The sequence below is a fragment of the Pseudophryne corroboree genome, chromosome 2 (genome assembly GCF_028390025.1).
Source record: "Pseudophryne corroboree isolate aPseCor3 chromosome 2, aPseCor3.hap2, whole genome shotgun sequence".
NCBI classification, from domain to species: domain Eukaryota; kingdom Metazoa; phylum Chordata; class Amphibia; order Anura; family Myobatrachidae; genus Pseudophryne; species Pseudophryne corroboree.
Genome location: NC_086445.1, coordinates 135,822,653 through 135,840,696, shown reverse-complemented (window position 1 = coordinate 135,840,696; position 18,044 = coordinate 135,822,653). Strand labels below are relative to the sequence as shown.

General features: G+C 46.7%; 1 protein-coding gene and 1 long non-coding RNA gene across 2 annotated transcripts in view; one reads left to right on the top strand and one right to left on the bottom strand.

The window, feature by feature from the left end:
* SLC7A1 (solute carrier family 7 member 1) overlaps positions 1 to 18,044 on the top strand; it is a 91,992-nt gene that overhangs the window by 48,923 nt on the left and 25,025 nt on the right. Inside the window, exon 3 of the mRNA XM_063951744.1 lies at positions 10,561 to 10,719. Within this exon, the coding sequence (XP_063807814.1) occupies positions 10,561 to 10,719 (159 nt within the window). The remainder of the gene's footprint in view (positions 1 to 10,560; positions 10,720 to 18,044) is intronic.
* LOC135003536 (uncharacterized) lies at positions 11,047 to 11,570 on the bottom strand. Its single transcript, XR_010204554.1, has 3 exons — positions 11,508 to 11,570; positions 11,361 to 11,420; positions 11,047 to 11,149 (listed from the first exon to the last, which is right to left on the bottom strand). It is a non-coding gene; the product is annotated as an uncharacterized LOC135003536 (long non-coding RNA).

Genomic DNA, 18,044 nt, shown 5'->3' with positions numbered 1-18,044 from the left:
TAGCACAAACCCAGAGGCTCAATGTTTTCTTCTAAACAAAAGGGATGGTTCATGGCGGACCATTCTCTGTGCTGGGGAAGACTGTACAGTAGTTGGGAGGTCATCCTCCTCATATCATGGTAGTACAATCTGTGCATCCTAGATAGGTCCTATATGCACATTAACAGTCTATCTGCTTAATATGGCCTAGCTGTAGGCTACTGAAACAGAACATGAAATTGAAAACCATGCCCTCTGCTTGGTGCCTTAGTTTTAGAAGTTTTTAAATAATTTTGTGTTTGTATTTCTGGGGAGGTGTGTGCTGCCCAATGAAAGCATGTTCTTCAAATGCCTATTGTGTAGCCTCTGGATTATCACTTGGATGTTGCTAAAGAAAGTGTAAACTGTTTTAGTTCTGCACCCAGGAGACTTTTTTATAAATTACAGATTGCATGCTGCTGTTATATTTGCAACATCAGTTAATTAGTATTCTGTATTTGCTTGTTTTGTGTCAGTTGAAGCTTTATTAAACCTTTTTACTTTAAAGCAGTTGTTCACCTCAGCAGTGTTAAATGGCAGCTGTGCAATTTGGTGGCCTTCTGTGACCGTGGACAGCAGACTGGCTTTATTTGTATCTCTTTCAGGCCGCCAGCTTTGAACACGGGTTATTGCACGTGCGCATGCATGACCTGTGTTCATGTGTGGCCTGAAAGGTGCCAGGGGCGACCAGGGTTGAACTCGTGTTCAACCCGGCTCGCTGTGCGGTGTGAATGGGAGCCGGGTCGATGTGACCCATTTCCCGCTCACTCTGTGAGGACGGACGGCACTTGGAGATCATGTGATCTCCAAGCTCCGTCACAGCTGTCGTCACCAACCCGGCAATATGCTATGGACAGTGGCGGTGGGGTGCCTGAAGCGGGTCGCACCCTGGAAGCTCCCGTGTCAGGCTCCCGGGGCAAACCGCCTCAGGCGGTCTGAAAGGGATATGACTTGCAACTCAGGGCACTGTTTACAGTTGTCACAATCAATGGTTAACCCCCTGGTAGATAATTATCATCACAGTTATGTTACTTGCCACAATGGCAGGCTACATAAAACATGTTATGGGAAGGAAAAAAGTGTATTTTGTTTTCAAATGTGTTTTTTGTTTGTTTTTTTTTGTTTAAACCAAGTGTTTTTGCATTTAATGTGTTAATGAAGAAAAAAAAAAGAATCCTGGTTATTATATTAATACTGTGAAACATTAAAAATAATTTATGGGGCATGAATCAGAAATGAAAATATAGTGCCATGGATTATTTAACGGAGTGGGCCGTTCCCCAAACCGGTATCTTGCCTAGGGCCCCATGAGGTCCAAATCCAGCTCGGGGCATGCCCAGTGCTAATGCTTAACACTGAGAGAGAGAGAGTGAGTGTGTGTCACTGAAAAGTGCTTTTGCATTTTCCATTTTGTATTACTATTGAGTGGGACTATTATTACTAGTATTAATAATAATTAGGACTAATGCTTAACATTAACTTGTTATTCTTAAATTCAATTTCTTCTGTATCTGAGTGTATTTTGTATGTTTAGTCTATCAATATATATATATAATTTAGATGTAATAAGAATGATGAGCAGTGAACAATTGGTTTTATTGAAATATGTAAAATCAGTCATATCAAATAACTTTGGCCTGTTAATGTTAGAAACCATGGTTGATCAAACTTTCTAATAAATAGCCATTTTTTTCTCCATATAGTAATGCCCCTTACACATTCTGCCACACGCCGTAATGGCCTTTACACGTTATGTCACACCGTAATGCCCCTTACACGTTATGCCACACATCGTAATGCCCCTAACATAATCAGACCCTATGTATATTGATAGAAGTCTCCATACTAAAAACATTAGAAAAGAATATTGAGCTTGGATTTGGTGCGTGTATATATGTATGTGTGCGTGTGTATGTATGAGTGTGTGTGTGTATATATGTATGTATATATGTATATATGTATGTATATATGTATGTGTGTGTGTGTATATATATATATATATATATATATATATATATATATATATATATGTATGTATGTATGTATGTATGTGTATATATATATATATATATATATTATATATATATATATTTCTCTAACGTCCTAGTGGATGCTGGGAACTCCGTAAGGACCATGGGGAATAGCGGGCTCCGAAGGAGGCTGGGCACTCTAGAAAGATTTAGGACTACCTGGTGTGCACTGGCTCCTCCCACTATGACCCTCCTCCAAGCCTCAGTTAGATTTCGTGCCCGGCCGAGGTTGGATGCACACTAGGGGCTCTCCTGAGCCCTTAGAAAGAAAGTATAGTTTTAGGTTTTTTATTTTCAGTGAGACCTGCTGGCAACAGGCTCACTGCAGCGAGGGACTAAGGGGAGAAGAAGCGAACTCGCCTGCTTGCAGCCGGATTGGGCTTCTTAGGCTACTGGACACCATTAGCTCCAGAGGGATCGACCGCAGGCCCAGTCCTTGGTGTTCGGTCCCGGAGCCGCGCCGCCGTCCCCCTTACAGAGCCAGAAGCAAGAAGAGGTCCGGAAAAACGGCGTCAGAAGACATCAGTCTTCACCAAGGTAGCGCACAGCACTGCAGCTGTGCGCCATTGCTCCTCATGCACACTTCACACTCCGGTCACTGAGGGTGCAGGGCGCTTGGGGGGGGGGGGGCGCCCTGAGCTGCAATAAAAACACCTTGGCTGGCAAAAATACCACAATATATAGCCCTAGAGGCTATATATGTGGTAAATACCCCTGCCAGAATCCAGAAAAAAGCGGGAGAATAGGCCGCGGAAAAGGGGCGGAGCTATCTCCCTCAGACACACTGGCGCCATTTCTCCTTCACAGATCCGCTGGAAGGAAGCTCCCTGGCTCTCCCCTGCAGTCTACACTTCAGAACAGGGTAAAAACAGAGAGGGGGGGCACTAAATTTGGGCGCAATACATATATAATATAAAAAGCAGCTATAGGGGACATAACTCAGTTAGTCCCTGCATTATATAGCGCTCTGGTGTGTGCTGGCATACTCTCACTCTGTCCCCCCAAAGGGCTTTTGTGGGTCCTGTCCTCATTCGGAGCATTCCTTGTGTGTGTGCGGTGTGTCGGTACGGCTGTGTCGACATGTTTGATGAGGATAATGATGTGGAGGCGGAGCAGATGCCTTTAGAAGGGATGTCACTCCCTGCGGGGCAGACACCTGAGTGGATGGGCTTATGGAAAGTAATGAGTGCACGTATAGACTCCTTATATAAGAAAATCGACGACATGCCAAATGTGGGACAGCCGACTTCTCAGCTCGTGCCTGCCCAGGCGTCGCATGGGTCGTCAGGGGCTCTAAAACGCCCGCTACCTCAAGCAGACCCAGATGTCGACACTGATACTGACACCAGTGTCGACGACGATGAGTCAAACCTGATGCCCACTAAGGCCATTCACTGTATGATTGAGGCAATGAAAGAGGTGTTAAACATTTCTGATATAACTACTGGTACCACTAAAAAGGGTATTATGTTTGGAGAGAAAAAACTACCCGTAGTTTTTCCCCCATCAGATGAATTAAATGAAGTGTGTGAAGAAGCATGGGCGTTCCCTGATAAAAAATTGGTAATTCCTAAGAAGGTACTAATGGCGTTCCCTTTCCCGCCAGAGAATAGGTCACGTTGGAAAACACCCCCTAGAGTGGATAAAGCGCTCACACGTTTGTCTAAAAAGGTGGCACTACCGTCTCCGGATACGGCCGCCCTCAAGGAACCTGCTGATAGAAAGCAGGAGGCGATCCTGAAGTCTGTATATACACACACAGGCATTATACTTAGGCCAGCTATTGCGTCAGCTTGGATGTGCAGTGCTGCCGCTGCTTGGTCAGATAAACTGTCAAAAAATATTGACACATTAGACAGAGACACGATCCTGTTAACCATAGACCATATAAAAGACTCAGTCTTATATATGAAAGATGCACAGAGGGAAATCTGCCGACTGGCATCTAAAGTAAGTGCATTGGGGGTAATTCCAAGTTGATCGCAGCAGGATTTTTGATAGCAATTGGGCAAAACCATGTGCACTGCAGGGGGGGGCAGATATAACATGTGCAGAGAGAGTTAGATTTGGGTGGGTTATTTTGTTTCTCTGCAGGGTAAATACTGGCTGCTTTATTTTTACACTGCAATTTAGATTGCAGATTGAACTCACCACACCCAAATCTAACTCTCTCTGCACATGTTACATCTGCCCCTCCTGCAGTGCACGTGGTTTTGCCCAATTGCTAACAAAAATCCTGCTGCGGTCAACTCAGAATTACCCCCATTGTCCATTTCTGCTAGGAGAGGCTTATGGACTCGCCAGTGGACAGGAGATGCAGATTCTAAAAAGCACATGGAAGTGTTGCCATATAAGGGTGAGGAATTATTTGGGGATGGTCTCTCGGACCTAGTTTCCACAGCAACGTCTGGGAAGTCAGCATTTTTACCCCATGTCCCCTCACAGCCTAAGAAGGCGCCGTTTTATCAGATTCAGTCCTTTCGGACCCAGAAAAACAGGCGTGGAAAAGGCGGGTCTTTTCTGTCCAGAGGCAGAGGAAAAAGGCTGCAACAAACAGCAGGTTCCCAGGAGCAAAAGTCCTCCCCCGCTTCTTCTTCCAAGTCCGCCGCATGACGGTGGGGCTCCACAGGCGGAGCCAGGTACGGTGGGGGGTCGCCTCAAAAATTTCAGCGATCAGTGGGTTCGCTCACAGGTGGATCCCTGGATCCTGCAAATAGTATCTCAGGGGTACAAGCTGGAATTCGAGGCGTCCCCACCCCACCGGTTCCTAAAATCTGCCTTGCCAATTGCTCCCTCAGACAGGGAGGCGGTGCTAACGGCAATTCACAAGCTGTATTCTCAGCAGGTGATAATCAAGGTACCCCTACTTCAACAAGGCCGGGGTTATTATTCCACACTATTTGTGGTACCGAAACCGGACGGTTCGGTGAGACCCATTCTAAATTTGAAATCCTTGAACACATACATAAAGAAATTCAAGTTCAAGATGGAATCGCTCAGGGCGGTTATTGCAAGCCTGGACGAGGGGGATTACATGGTATCCCTGGACATCAAGGATGCTTACTTGCATGTCCCCATTTACCATCCTCACCAGGAGTACCTCAGATTTGTGGTACAGGATTGCCATTATCAATTCCAGACGCTGCCGTTTGGACTGTCCACGGCACCGAGGGTATTTACCAAGGTTATGGCGGAAATGATGATACTCCTTCGAAGAAAGGGAGTTTTAATTATCCCGTACTTGGACGATCTCCTAATAAAAGCGAGGTCCAAGGAACAGTTGTTGGTGGGAGTAGCACTATCCCAGGAAGTGCTGCACCAGCACGGCTGGATTCTGAATATCCCAAAGTCACAGCTGGTTCCGACGACACGGCTACTGTTCCTGGGTATGATTCTGGATACAGTCCAGAGAAAAGTGTTTCTCCCGGAGGAGAAAGCCAGGGAGTTGTCATCTCTAGTCAGAGACCTCCTGAAACCAAAACAGGTATCGGTGCATCACTGCACGCGGGTCCTGGGAAAGATGGTGGCTTCTTACGAAGCAATTCCCTTCGGCAGGTTCCATGCCAGAATCTTTCAGTGGGACCTGTTGGACCAGTGGTCCGGATCGCATCTTCAGATGCATCGCTTAATAACCCTGTCTCCAAGAACCAGGGTGTCTCTACTGTGGTGGCTGCAGAGTGCTCATCTTCTAGAGGGCCGCAGGTTCGGCATACAGGACTGGGTCCTGGTGACCACGGATGCCAGCCTTCGAGGCTGGGGGGCAGTCACACAGGGAAGAAACTTCCAAGGACTATGGTCGAGTCAGGAGACTTCCCTTCACATAAATATTCTGGAACTAAGGGCCATCTACAATGTCCTAAGTCAAGCAAAATCCCTGCTCCTACACCAGCTGGTGCTGATCCAGTCAGACAACATCACGGCAGTCGCCCATGTAAATCGACAGGGCGGCACAAGAAGCAGGATGGCAGAAGCCACAAAAAATTCTCCGATGGGCGGAGAGTCATGTACTAGCACTGTCAGCAGTGTTCATTCCGGGAGTGGACAACTGGGAAGCAGACTTCCTCAGCAGACACGACCTCCACCCGGGGGAGTGGGGACTTCACCCAGAAGTCTTCCAGATGCTGGTAAACCGTTGGGAAAAACCACAGGTGGACATGATGGCGTCCCGTCTCAACAAAAAGTAAAAAAAATATTGCGCCAGGTCAAGGGACCCTCAGGCGATAGCTGTGGACGCTCTAGTGACACCGTGGGTGTACCAGTTGGTTTATGTGTTCCCTCCTCTGCCTCTCATTCCAAAGGTATTGAGAATAATAAGAAAGCGAGGAGTAAACACAATTCTCGTGGTTCCGGATTGGCCAAGACGAGCGTGGTACCCGGAACTTCAAGAGATGCTCTCAGAGGACCCGTGGCCTCTACCGCTCAGACAGGACCTGATACAGCAGGGGCCCTGTCTGTTCCAAGACTTACCGCGGCTGCGTTTGACGGCATGGCGGTTGAACACCGGATCCTAAAGGAAAAGGGTATTCCGGAAGAAGTCATTCCTACGCTTATTAAGGCCAGGAAAGATGTTACGGCAACGCATTATCACCGCATATGGCGAAAATATGTTGCATGGTGCGAGGCCAATAAGGCCCCAACAGAGGAATTTCAACTAGGTCGATTTCTGCATTTCCTGCAAGCAGGAGTGGATATGGGCCTAAAACCTAGGCTCCATTAAAGTACAGATCTCGGCTCTGTCGATTTTCTTTCAAAAAGAACTAGCTTCAGTACCTGAAGTTCAGACTTTTGTAAAAGGAGTGCTGCATATTCAGCCCCCGTTTGTGCCTCCAGTGGCACCTTGGGATCTCAACATGATGTTGAGTTTCTTAAAATCACATTGGTTTGAGCCACTAAAAACCGTGGATCTGAAATATCTCACGTGGAAAGTGGTCATGTTATTAGCCTTGGCTTCAGCCAGGCGAGTGTCAGAATTGGCGGCTTTATCATATAAAAGCCCTTATCTGATTTTCCATATGGATAGGGCAGAGTTGAGGACTCGTCCCCAATTTCTCCCTAAGGTGGTGTCAGCGTTTCACCTGAACCAGCCTATTGTGGTGCCGGCGGCTACTAGTGAATTGGAGGACTCCAAGTTGCTAGATGTTGTCAGGGCCCTGAAAATATATGTTTCCAGGACGGCTGGAGTCAGAAAATCTGACTCGCTGTTTATCCTGTATGCACCCAACAAGCTGGGTGCTCCTGCTTCTAAGCAGTCTATTGCTCGCTGGATTTGTAGTACAATCCAGCTTGCTCATTCTGTGGCAGGCATGCCACAGCCAAAATCTGTAAAGGCCCATTCCACAAGGAAGGTGGGCTCATCTTGGGCGGCTGCCCGAGGGGTCTCGGCTTTACAACTTTGCCGAGCAGCTACTTGGTCAGGGGCAAATACGTTTGCAAAATTCTACAAATTTGATACCCTGGCTGAGGAGGACCTGGAGTTCTCTCATTCGGTGCTACAGAGTCATCCGCACTCTCCCGTCCGTTTGGGAGCTTTGGTATAATCCCCATGGTCCTTACGGAGTTCCCAGCATCCACTAGGACGTTAGAGAAAATAAGAATTTACTCACCGGTAATTCTATTTCTCGTAGTCCGTAGTGGATGCTGGGCGCCCATCCCAAGTGCGGATTGTCTGCAATACCTGTAAATAGTTATCGTTAACAAAAGGGTTATTGTTGAGCCATCTGTTGAGAGGCTCAGTTGTTTTCATACTGTCAAACTGGATATTGTATCACGAGTTGTACGGTGTGATTGGTGTGGCTGGTAAGAGTCTTACCCGGGATTCTAAATCCTTCCTTATTATGTCTGCTCGTCCGGGCACGGTGTCCTAACTGAGGCTTGGAGGAGGGTCATAGTGGGAGGAGCCAGTGCACACCAGGTAGTCCTAAATCTTTCTAGAGTGCCCAGCCTCCTTCAGAGCCCGCTATTCCCCATGGTCCTTACGGAGTTCCCAGCATCCACTACGGACTACGAGAAATAGAATTACCGGTGAGTAAATTCTTTATTTATATATATATATATATATATATATATATATATATATATATATATATTATATATATATATATATATATAATTATAGGAAAGATCAGAGTTTATCAATATACTTAGGATGGATTTGCGTGTGTATGGCACCAATCACCTCAGTTTGCTTACCCGCTGCACCCCATCCCGCCTCCGCTCTATCTGTCCTCACCCCCTCTCTGTATTGCTACCTCTTTTCTGCTACTTGGCCCACCACCCCTGCTCCGTCCAGGTCTACTATTCTTTCCTGCTCCCCTGGGGGAGTTGAGGTGCATACACACAGAACGATTGCAGCCCACGATGTGGGCGTTTCCGATCAAACAGAACAACACATTGTTCTGTGTGTATGACCGATGGAGATGCTGCCATCTGGGGCTGACGTTTGCAATGCCATGCTGCCGAATGCAGCGTGGCCCCCGCTCCGCCGTTCGTCGCTGACAGCATCGGCAAGTGTGTATGCACTTGCCGATGCCGGCTCCGGGTCCTGTCGGTGACTATTTTGAATCGTCACGTGTGTACACACCATTACAGGGAGAGTGAGGGTAGAGAAGTTGAGGAGGAGTTACAGGGAGGTTGAGGGTAGTGACCCTTAGGGAGAGTTACTGGGAAACTGAGGGGGAGTCCGAGAAACGATGAGGGCAGGGACACGGATGGGGAGAAACGATGAGGGCAGGGACACGGAGGGGGGAGGTTGAGGGCAGGGACACTGAGGGGAGTTACGAGGTAGGTGAGGGCAGGGACACTGAGGGGAGTTACGAGGTAGGTGAGGGCAGAGAAACTGAGGGGTGAGTTACGGGGAGGGTGAGGGCAGGGACACTGAAGGGGAGTAACAGGGAGGCTTAAGGCAGGGGCGCTGAGGGGGGAGTTACAAATTGAATGCACCTCCCCTTCCACTCTGTCTCCCGTTTCCCCTGCAGCATCAAATTTAACAATTTACTAACAGGCTGGGCACTGGGTTACCCTAGAGTTTGTGGTTCTAATGCACATCAATGGCAGACACAGGCAGGAGGAAAAAGGCTAGCGCGCGCTGCGTGACGCCTAAACATCCCATGCACGCATACAAGGGACTGCCGGGCAGTGTTCCCATCGGATACTAGGTGGGGCAGGAGCTAGACAGCAGCTAGCAGCTTGAGTCCCCCGATTATCCCCTGCAGACATTAGCCCAGGGACCACGGTAAGAGTCTAATTTCAGGGCCGACCACAGGCCCCTTGGTGTAGGCATGTAACTAGAGGTAAATCTGGCCCTATTATTGCCGCTGGCATTAAACAATTTTGGGGGGAATTTGCTGGCCATCTATAGTAATTCAATTGTTCCTCTTATCAGATGTCCATTAGCATTTAACAAGACTGAAAGTAAAGCGGCTAAACACGTCTAAAGATCTCCGTTGGGCGTCTGAAGTCCGGGATTGGGCACCCAAACTATGTACTTTACATGTATTTTTACTTGTACCTCCGGAGGCTGCGTGAAAAAATGGGACTGCTGCGGCTAATGGACGCCTGAACAGAGCAACAATTGAATTGCTCTGGTAGATGACCAGCGTTCTAGTATAATATGTTTGTTTGTTTGTTTTTGGGGGTTTTTTTTTTTAAGAAGTCACGGCACCGTTCCTGTAGTCGCAGCATAATAAAAAAAACATTTGGTTTAAACCAGTCAACCCTGCCGGAAACGGAAGCCATTGTAGGATGACAGGATAGATTGCACTATTATGCAGAATACTGAGACCGTGAAGATCCTGTCCCTGCAATAGGGGCACTCAGGGCAGGTGTAACTTTATGAACAGTCTTCTGCCCTCCTCTCAGTACAGAGGTGTAACACACTACTTTTTAGCAGAGCTGCAGTGGAAGGTTGGGGCGACACTAAACAGCACATTGCATCTCCGGGCCATGGTCCATATCTAAAAGTGTCCATTTTTAGTATTGTTTTTTTTCAGCCATTGAAATCAGAATGTGCATCTTTTTATCATCTGTTTTGATTCTGAGACCTTTACCTACAATATATATATCGGTGGTTTTGAAAATGCTCCGTTCAAGCTTGCCAGGTCACGGGAGATTCTGGTAGCGTCGGGTGTCTTCTCCCCCCCCCCCCCCCCCTGAAAATATGTCTTTAATGTGACTAGGACACACCGGGAGACTGCTGATTAATTTGATATGACACTGGTATATTGTGTGTAACTGAGTCTGTGAATCTGTACATGAAGTGCTACTATGTTGCAGCCGCAGATTTTTTCCAATACAAGTTCTGTTATGCTCCGTATACAGACTGTGTCACACACAATATACAAATGTATATCAAATCCTCAGTCTCCTTGTGCGTCGTAGTCGCATTGCATTTTTGACATAGATGTCCGACGTTGGCAGAGTTGCATGGGACTTGGCGGCTCACACACACAATGTATGAAGACGCATCTGTATGTGGTATTACTTTCTGAATAATTCTTATTTCCCCTGTGTTAAGGTACATCTAGCGTAGCCCGCGCATGGAGTGCAGGATTCGATGAAATCTTCGGCGGGCAGATTAAAGCATTCTGTTTACAGCATTTCAGCATGAACGTACCAGGGGTGCTGGCCAAATATCCTGATCTGTTTTCCGTCATCATAATAGTGGTACTAACAGGTAATGCGAAATACTGCACGTATTGTGAAATGCTGAGATGAATATTACTTACATAATTTACATTTAATTATATTTTGCATTAATGTATATGTGTGTATATACATATATATATATATGTGTGTGTATATATATATATATATATATATATATATATATATATATATATATATATATATATATCTATCTCTCCTTGGAAAGTCCTGCACTCTCATCAATATATGGTAACGACGGCGGGTGCTCCTAATGACCAAAGAGGCCACCAATATACCGCAACTACCACCTGGGTGGAAGGTGCACTCACGCCCAGAAATCAGTCTCTGAATTCACTTGTAAATTCAATATAATTTTATTCAGGTTCACTGTTGATGCCGTTTTTCATCGACGTTTCGGTCCATGTGAGGACCTTTATCAAGATTGGCACTTAAAACACCTATACAATCAGAAACAATTAAAATTAATATGTATAAGAACCCAGATTATTCAACACCAGCACCACCAGTGCCTCCCAGGCCCTATGGACTGTCACCAAACAGCAAAATCGTGCTTTAAAAAATATCTCAATCCATGTGTGATTTAGAGACGCCTCCACCCTTAGATATCACCTTACACTGAGTAAATATTCTTTCTCAACAAGTAGTTACCTGGACAACATACCAGATCACACTGATGTACTAGATAGCTTTTTCAACATAGTGAAGATGCTGCAAGAAATGATAACCTATTAGATAAATTACAAATAACTAAATGGTATAAGGCAAACACCTAAGGCCACCCATTGAAAATCATACCTAGTCATTTATAGGAACAGCACATGGCAGCTGAAGGCTCAAAGCATATTTCAAACACTAAATCTGTAATTAAAAGGCAAAAAAGAAATGATCACCAACCATAGTCCTATGTCAGAGAGTAGCTGCAGGAGAACCATACTCACTGTTCAAGTGTCCAGAGCCAAATGAGAGCTGCATGTAGTTCAGCCTCAGCTGACAGCTATTTAAGGATCAACCACAGGAAGTGCCAATTAGAAAAATTAACATAGACTAAACCACGCTTCAAAAGATTGCTGCTCAGAGATCACAACCAGACCCACTGAGTAAATGCTACAAAGCCTACAAGACAGGCTAATGATGTATCGCTAGGATAAGCGACTTAAATATGGGAAAATTTTGTAGTTTAACGTGGCAAAAGCCGGAGACGCGTCTTTTGCGTTCCACCGGCAGGAAGTCCCTGCGTTCCACTCAGCGGAAGTACCGCTACTCTGCGTTCCACCGGCGGGAAGTCCCTGCGTTCCACTCGAAGGAGAAGCCGTTGCTCGGCTCACCAACGGACTACATACTCATAGAAAAAATGTGTAACTAGATGAGGGGTGCTCACAAATGGCGAACATCCACCCGGGTTAGAAGTTCAATAATCCAGTCCGCACATAACTTGAGAGAACGTGGGGATCACAACTACTATCCGCTTAGCCGGAAGTGACATCATACACTATACTGGGCTAGCCCATGTGGAGGCTGTCAATCACCAGAAACGTCACGTATATGTCAATAAGAAAATAGGATAATAAGAGGGCCCCAGATCCAATGACCACACTCACCCAATACATCTAAACCGACATACATCTAGTCAATAGAACATATTGAATACTACATTAGTATAATATTATAGCAAAAAAGTTTTAGTGATAATAGGTGGTCAAGGGTACAGGGGGTGGTGCGATCATTGGATTCAATGAGCCCTCATGACATGTCAAGGACCTGGGATGGCTCCAGGAAACATAAAAAACATATAAAACATAAGCAAAGACACATAAATAGATGCCCTTACTTTCTTAATCACTATACATAGAAAAAAACATACATAAAAAACATAAAACATAAAAACACAAGTTCAGACCCACTCCTTATATGATAATCATATCAGAATGCCCTTCGTCCTCAAAACACAAGACATCTTCAATAGAATCCAACATCCGAAAAGGAATTGGACTCTAAAGAAAAATGTTAAGGGGGTTGGCCTCATTGAGGCCCCTTGGAGACACCGTGTTGAGTTTGTGTATCCAAAAACTTTCCCTCTGTTTGAGCAATAGGGTACGATCACCTCCACTTGTGGGTGGAGGTACCCAATCGATAAGCTGGCACTTCAGGGCAGATACTTGGTGTCTAACTGACACGAAATGTCGTGCTACGGGTTTATCAGAAGAACCCACATTAAGGGCCGTATGTATAGATGACCGATGGTTGGCCATCCGGTCGCGAAAAGGACGCGTCGTCAATCCGACATAACATAACCCACATGGGCATTTTAGAAGATAAATAACGTGGTCCAATCGACAGTGTAGATGATACCTGATAAATATTTTTTTCCCTGTGTGGGGATGATACAAAAAGGAACCAGTGATCATAGATCTGCACGTAGTGCACCCCCCGCAGGAAAAGCTGCCAGGTTTGGCCTGCATAAGCTGGATGTGGGACTTGTTCTGTTCGGGGAATGTCGTGGGTCTCATTAACAATTGTTTTAGGTTAGCCCCTCGTTTATATGCAACCATGGGAGCTGGTGTTTTTAGGAACGGCAAATTGCTGTCAGTGGCTATTATTGGCCAATGTTTCCGTAGGGCTTTTCTAGTGGCATTTGTAGAACTATCAAACTGAGTGGAACAGATCATACGATTATTGCGAGTAGCATTTCTAACCTGTTGTCCGTTAAAGATGCTATTCGCTTTATTGAGGCAACGTGTAAGAATACCTCTAGAGTACCCTCGCTCAAGAAAGCGAGAAGTAATTTCAGTACATTGCTGGTCTTTGAGTGTTGGGTTGGAATTGATCCTAATAGCTCTGAGATACTGGGATATGGGCAATCCCTCTTTAAGAGCTGGGGGATGGTGGCTATTTGCGTGCAGCGTCAGATTGCGATCCGTAGGTTTACGGTACATGGAGGTGTCCAGTCGATCACCAGTTCTGGTGATGCTGACATCCAGGAAATTGATATTAGTGGCAGATACAGAGTATGTGAACTTGATGGGACTATCTAATGCAGGGGTGTCCAACCTTTCACCTTCCCTGGGCCACATTAGAAGATGAAAATTTGGTTTGGGCCGCACATAAAATAAAATAACAGTAACGATACCTGATCGTCCAAAAAAACCATAGAAAACACAGTTAACATATTAAACTTACTTGTAGCTGTGCCCCTGTAGCTGCGTCCCTTGTAGTTGTGCCCTTGTAGCTGCGCCCCTTGTAGCTGTGCCACTATAGCTGCGCCCCTTGTAGTTGTGCCCCTGTAGCTGCCCCCTTGTAGCTGTGCCACTATAGCTGCGCCCCTTGTAGTTGTGCCCCTGTAGCTGCGCCCCTTGTACTGTGCCCCTTGTAGTTGTGCCCCTGTAGCTGCGCCCTTGTACTGTGCCCCTTGTAGCTGCCACCTTGTACTGTGCCCCTGTAGCTGTGCCCCTGTAGCTGCGCCCCTTGTAGTTGTGCCCCTGTAGCTGCGCCCCTTGTAGTTGTGCCCCTGTAGCTGCCCCCTTGTACTGTGCCCCTTGTAGCTGTGCCCCTGTAGCTGCGTCCCTTGTAGTTGTGCCCCTGTAGCTGCCCCCTTGTACTGTGCCCCTTGTAGCTGCCCCCTTGTAGTTGTGCCCCTGTAGCTGCCCCCTTGTAGCTGTGCCACTATAGCTGCGCCCCTTGTAGTTGTGCCCCTGTAGCTGCGCCCCTTGTACTGTGCCCCTTGTAGTTGTGCCCCTGTAGCTGCCCCCTTGTACTGTGCCCCTTGTAGCTGCCACCTTGTACTGTGCCCCTGTAGCTGTGCCCCTGTAGCTGCGCCCCTTGTAGTTGTGCCCCTGTAGCTGCGCCCCTTGTAGTTGTGCCCCTGTAGCTGCCCCCTTGTACTGTGCCCCTTGTAGCTGCCCCCTTGTACTGTGCCCCTTGTAGTTGTGCCCCTGTATCTGCGCCCTTTGTACTGTGCCCCTTGTAGCTGTGCCCCTGTAGCTGCGTCCCTTGTAGTTGTGCCCCTGTAGCTGCGCCCCTTGTAATTGTGCCCCTGTAGCTGTGCCCCTTGTACTGTGCCCCTTGTAGTTGTGGCCCTGTAGCTGCCCCCTTGTACTGTGCCCCTTGTAGCTGCCCCCTTGTACTGTGCCCCTTGTAGTTGTGGCCCTGTAGCTGCCCCCTTGTACTGTGCCCCTTGTAGCTGTGCCCCTGTAGCTGCATCTCTTGTAGTTGTGCCCCTGTAGCTGCGCCCCTTGTAGCTGTGCCACTATAGCTGCGCCCCTTGTAGTTGTGCCCCTGTAGCTATGCCCCTCGTACTGTGCCCCTTGTAGTTGTGCCCCTTGTAGTTGTGGCCCTGTAGCTGCCCCCTTGTACTGTGCCCCTTGTAGCTGCCCCCTTGTACTGTGCCCCTTGTAGTTGTGGCCCTGTAGCTGCCCCCTTGTACTGTGCCCCTTGTAGCTGCCCCCTTGTAGTTGTGGCCCTGTAGCTGCCCCCTTGTACTGTGCCCCTTGTAGCTGCGCCCTTGTACTGTGCCCCTTGTAGCTGTAAAAAAAAAACACACACACGCACAGACACATACTTACCGCTCCTGCAGCGCTGCCTCCGTCTCCGTCCGCCGCTCCACGTGTTCTTGTACAACCAACTTCTCCGCTGGGCTCCTCTACTCTCGCGCTGCTCAGTCACGTGTGCCGCTATGCAGCGGAGGAGGGCTACATTGTGACTGACAGCGGAGAGGGCGTGAGCTGGTGCTGGTCCCAGCAGCAGCAATCCAATCAGGATGTGCTGACAGCCTGCTGGGGCCGGCTCAGCCTCACATGTGGTGTCCGTACTCGGAAAAAAAAAAAAACCTCTGCTGCAGCGCTGCTCCTGGGCCGCATTACTAGCCGACTTGGGCCGCATGCGGCCCGCGGGCCGCGGGTTGGACAAGCCTGATCTAATGCATTCAATTGGTTCACCATGTCAAGAAATTCAGACTCTGTGCCTTCCCAAAGCAAAAAGACGTCATCGATGAACCGTTTAAAGAAAGCAATCTTGTGCCCATATCTAGGCAGAAAATGAGTATTTTCATAATGCGCCATGAACAAATTTGCGTAAGCGGGGGCCAAATTAGACCCCATCGCAGTTCCGGCAATTTGGAGAAAATAATCATTTTTATACATAAAGTGGTTGCACGTCAGAACCAGTGAGGTCAATTCCAACACAAACTCGGTGGGGTAATCTTTGCAGGGAGAGCTGGAAAGGAATTTGCGTATAACTTCCATACCTTGATGGTGTGGCATGACGGTATAGAGGGAACCTACATCCATTGTAGCCAAAAGAGTATGTTCACTAAGTTTGGTAAACTTACGTAGATGTGTGAGGAAATCCCCAGTGTCCTTTAAGTAACTGTCAGTTTTTAGTACCAAAGGCTGTAAGATACTGTCAACAAAGATAGCAATCGGCTGTAACAAAGAGCCTTCCGCGGCAATAATGGGTCTGCCGGGAGGATGAACTAATGTTTTATGAATCTTAGGCAGTGTATATAGGATAGGACACCTTGGTGAATTAGTAGTCAGATAATTTAATAGGTCCTCACTAATATACCCCTGCTCAAAACCTAACTTCAGAAATTGGTCGATCCTAGATTTAATTTTGGGAACCGGATTGGTGGTTAATTTCTGGTAGGTCATATCATCTGATAATTGTCGGTTGATCTCAATGTCATAGTCTGTCCAATCTTGGACGACTATTGCTCCTCCCTTATCCGCGGGACGGATGACTATATTAGGAGAATCTCTTAGTGTTTTAAGTGCTTTCCTCTCAGCTGTGGAAAGATTATCAAACATTTTTTTAGGAGGCGAGATCTCGGAGTCTCTTTGGACTAACCGTAAAAAGGTTTTGATGCTAGGGTTAGAGGATGGAGGATCGAATGTCGATTTAGGCCTGAATTCTGATTTCTCTTTATTAGTGGGTTTATTAGCAAAGAACTCCCGCAAACGGAGGGAACGGCCAAATTTATACAGATCTATTGTTTTTTTAAATGAATTAATTCTGCATGTAGGAACGAAAGATAAACCTCGTGCAAGGAGTTTAGTTTCAGCTGGACTCAATTCTACACTAGATAGGTTAAAGACATTGTTACTTATTGTCTCCTCCTCCCTCTTCTCTTGGTACCCCCCTCTCCTCGGGTGCGGTCTGTGCCGCTTCTTAGTACCCTGGAGCGGGTGGAGGAAGCCTCTCCTCCTCGATCTAAAAAACGAGTAGAGTCATTATTTCCTTCGTAATAATCAGTATCTGAGGTAGAGGCGGAGGAAGCAAAATCATGGGCGAATGGTTGGGCCCTTCGTCTAGTGTATTGTCTATTCTGACGTTCACTAGTATTATTTCCAAGTAACCAGCGATATACTGTATGAGTTTGGTAATCGTTGGTTACAGTGGACAATTTCTTCCGTTTGAAAGAAATTAGATCACGCTTATAGTTGTCCACCTGTGTCTGTAGGCGTTCGATCCAATTCTGGGTCTTGTCATTCTGCAGCACGGCGGTGTGGGACTTGATGATGATATCTACTTCAGTTGACAATTTCTTTAACTCAATGCCAACTTCCTCCACTACCAAGGTCATGAGGTCAAGCGAACATTTGTTCAATACTCCACACCACCGGCTGCAGAAGACAGGGTTGTTTCTTCCCAATGTTGGAACATTTGAGATACGGAAACCTCGGGGGATTTGCTTTCTCCTGAGGTATTCCGACAAAAATTGACCATGTAAAGTCAAATCAACCTCTCTTTGTTTGTGTTTAAGCACTTTGTAAAATAAATCCACAGGAGTTTCAGCTGGTAAGGCCTCAAACTCTAATTTATCGAATAATAATTTTTCAGTGTCCTCGTCAGTAAACGAAACTATACCAGTCTCGGCTTGGGCCAGTAGGCCATCGTCCAACAAATATACCCCACTTTGAGTCATAACACTAATTGACTGAAAAATTTGAACAAGGGTTATGGTTAAGCTAGTGACATACTAAACATGAAACGACAAACAGAACATATAAGATTCCCGGATGTAATGGTGGTGATCGGTGAAGAAGTCCAATCCGGTGTGCTGGATGGGTGTCAGGAAGTAAGAACTGCAAATAGTAGTTCAAACAAACATATCCTTGGAAAGTCCTGCACTCTCATTCCTGCCGGTGGAACGCAAAAGACGCGTCTCCGGCTTTTGCCACGTTAAACTACAAAATTTTCCCATATTTAAGTCGCTTATCCTAGCGATACATCATTAGCCTGTCTTGTAGGCTTTGTAGCATTTACTCAGTGGGTCTGGTTGTGATCTCTGAGCAGCAATCTTTTGAAGCATGGTTTAGTCTATGTTAATTTTTCTAA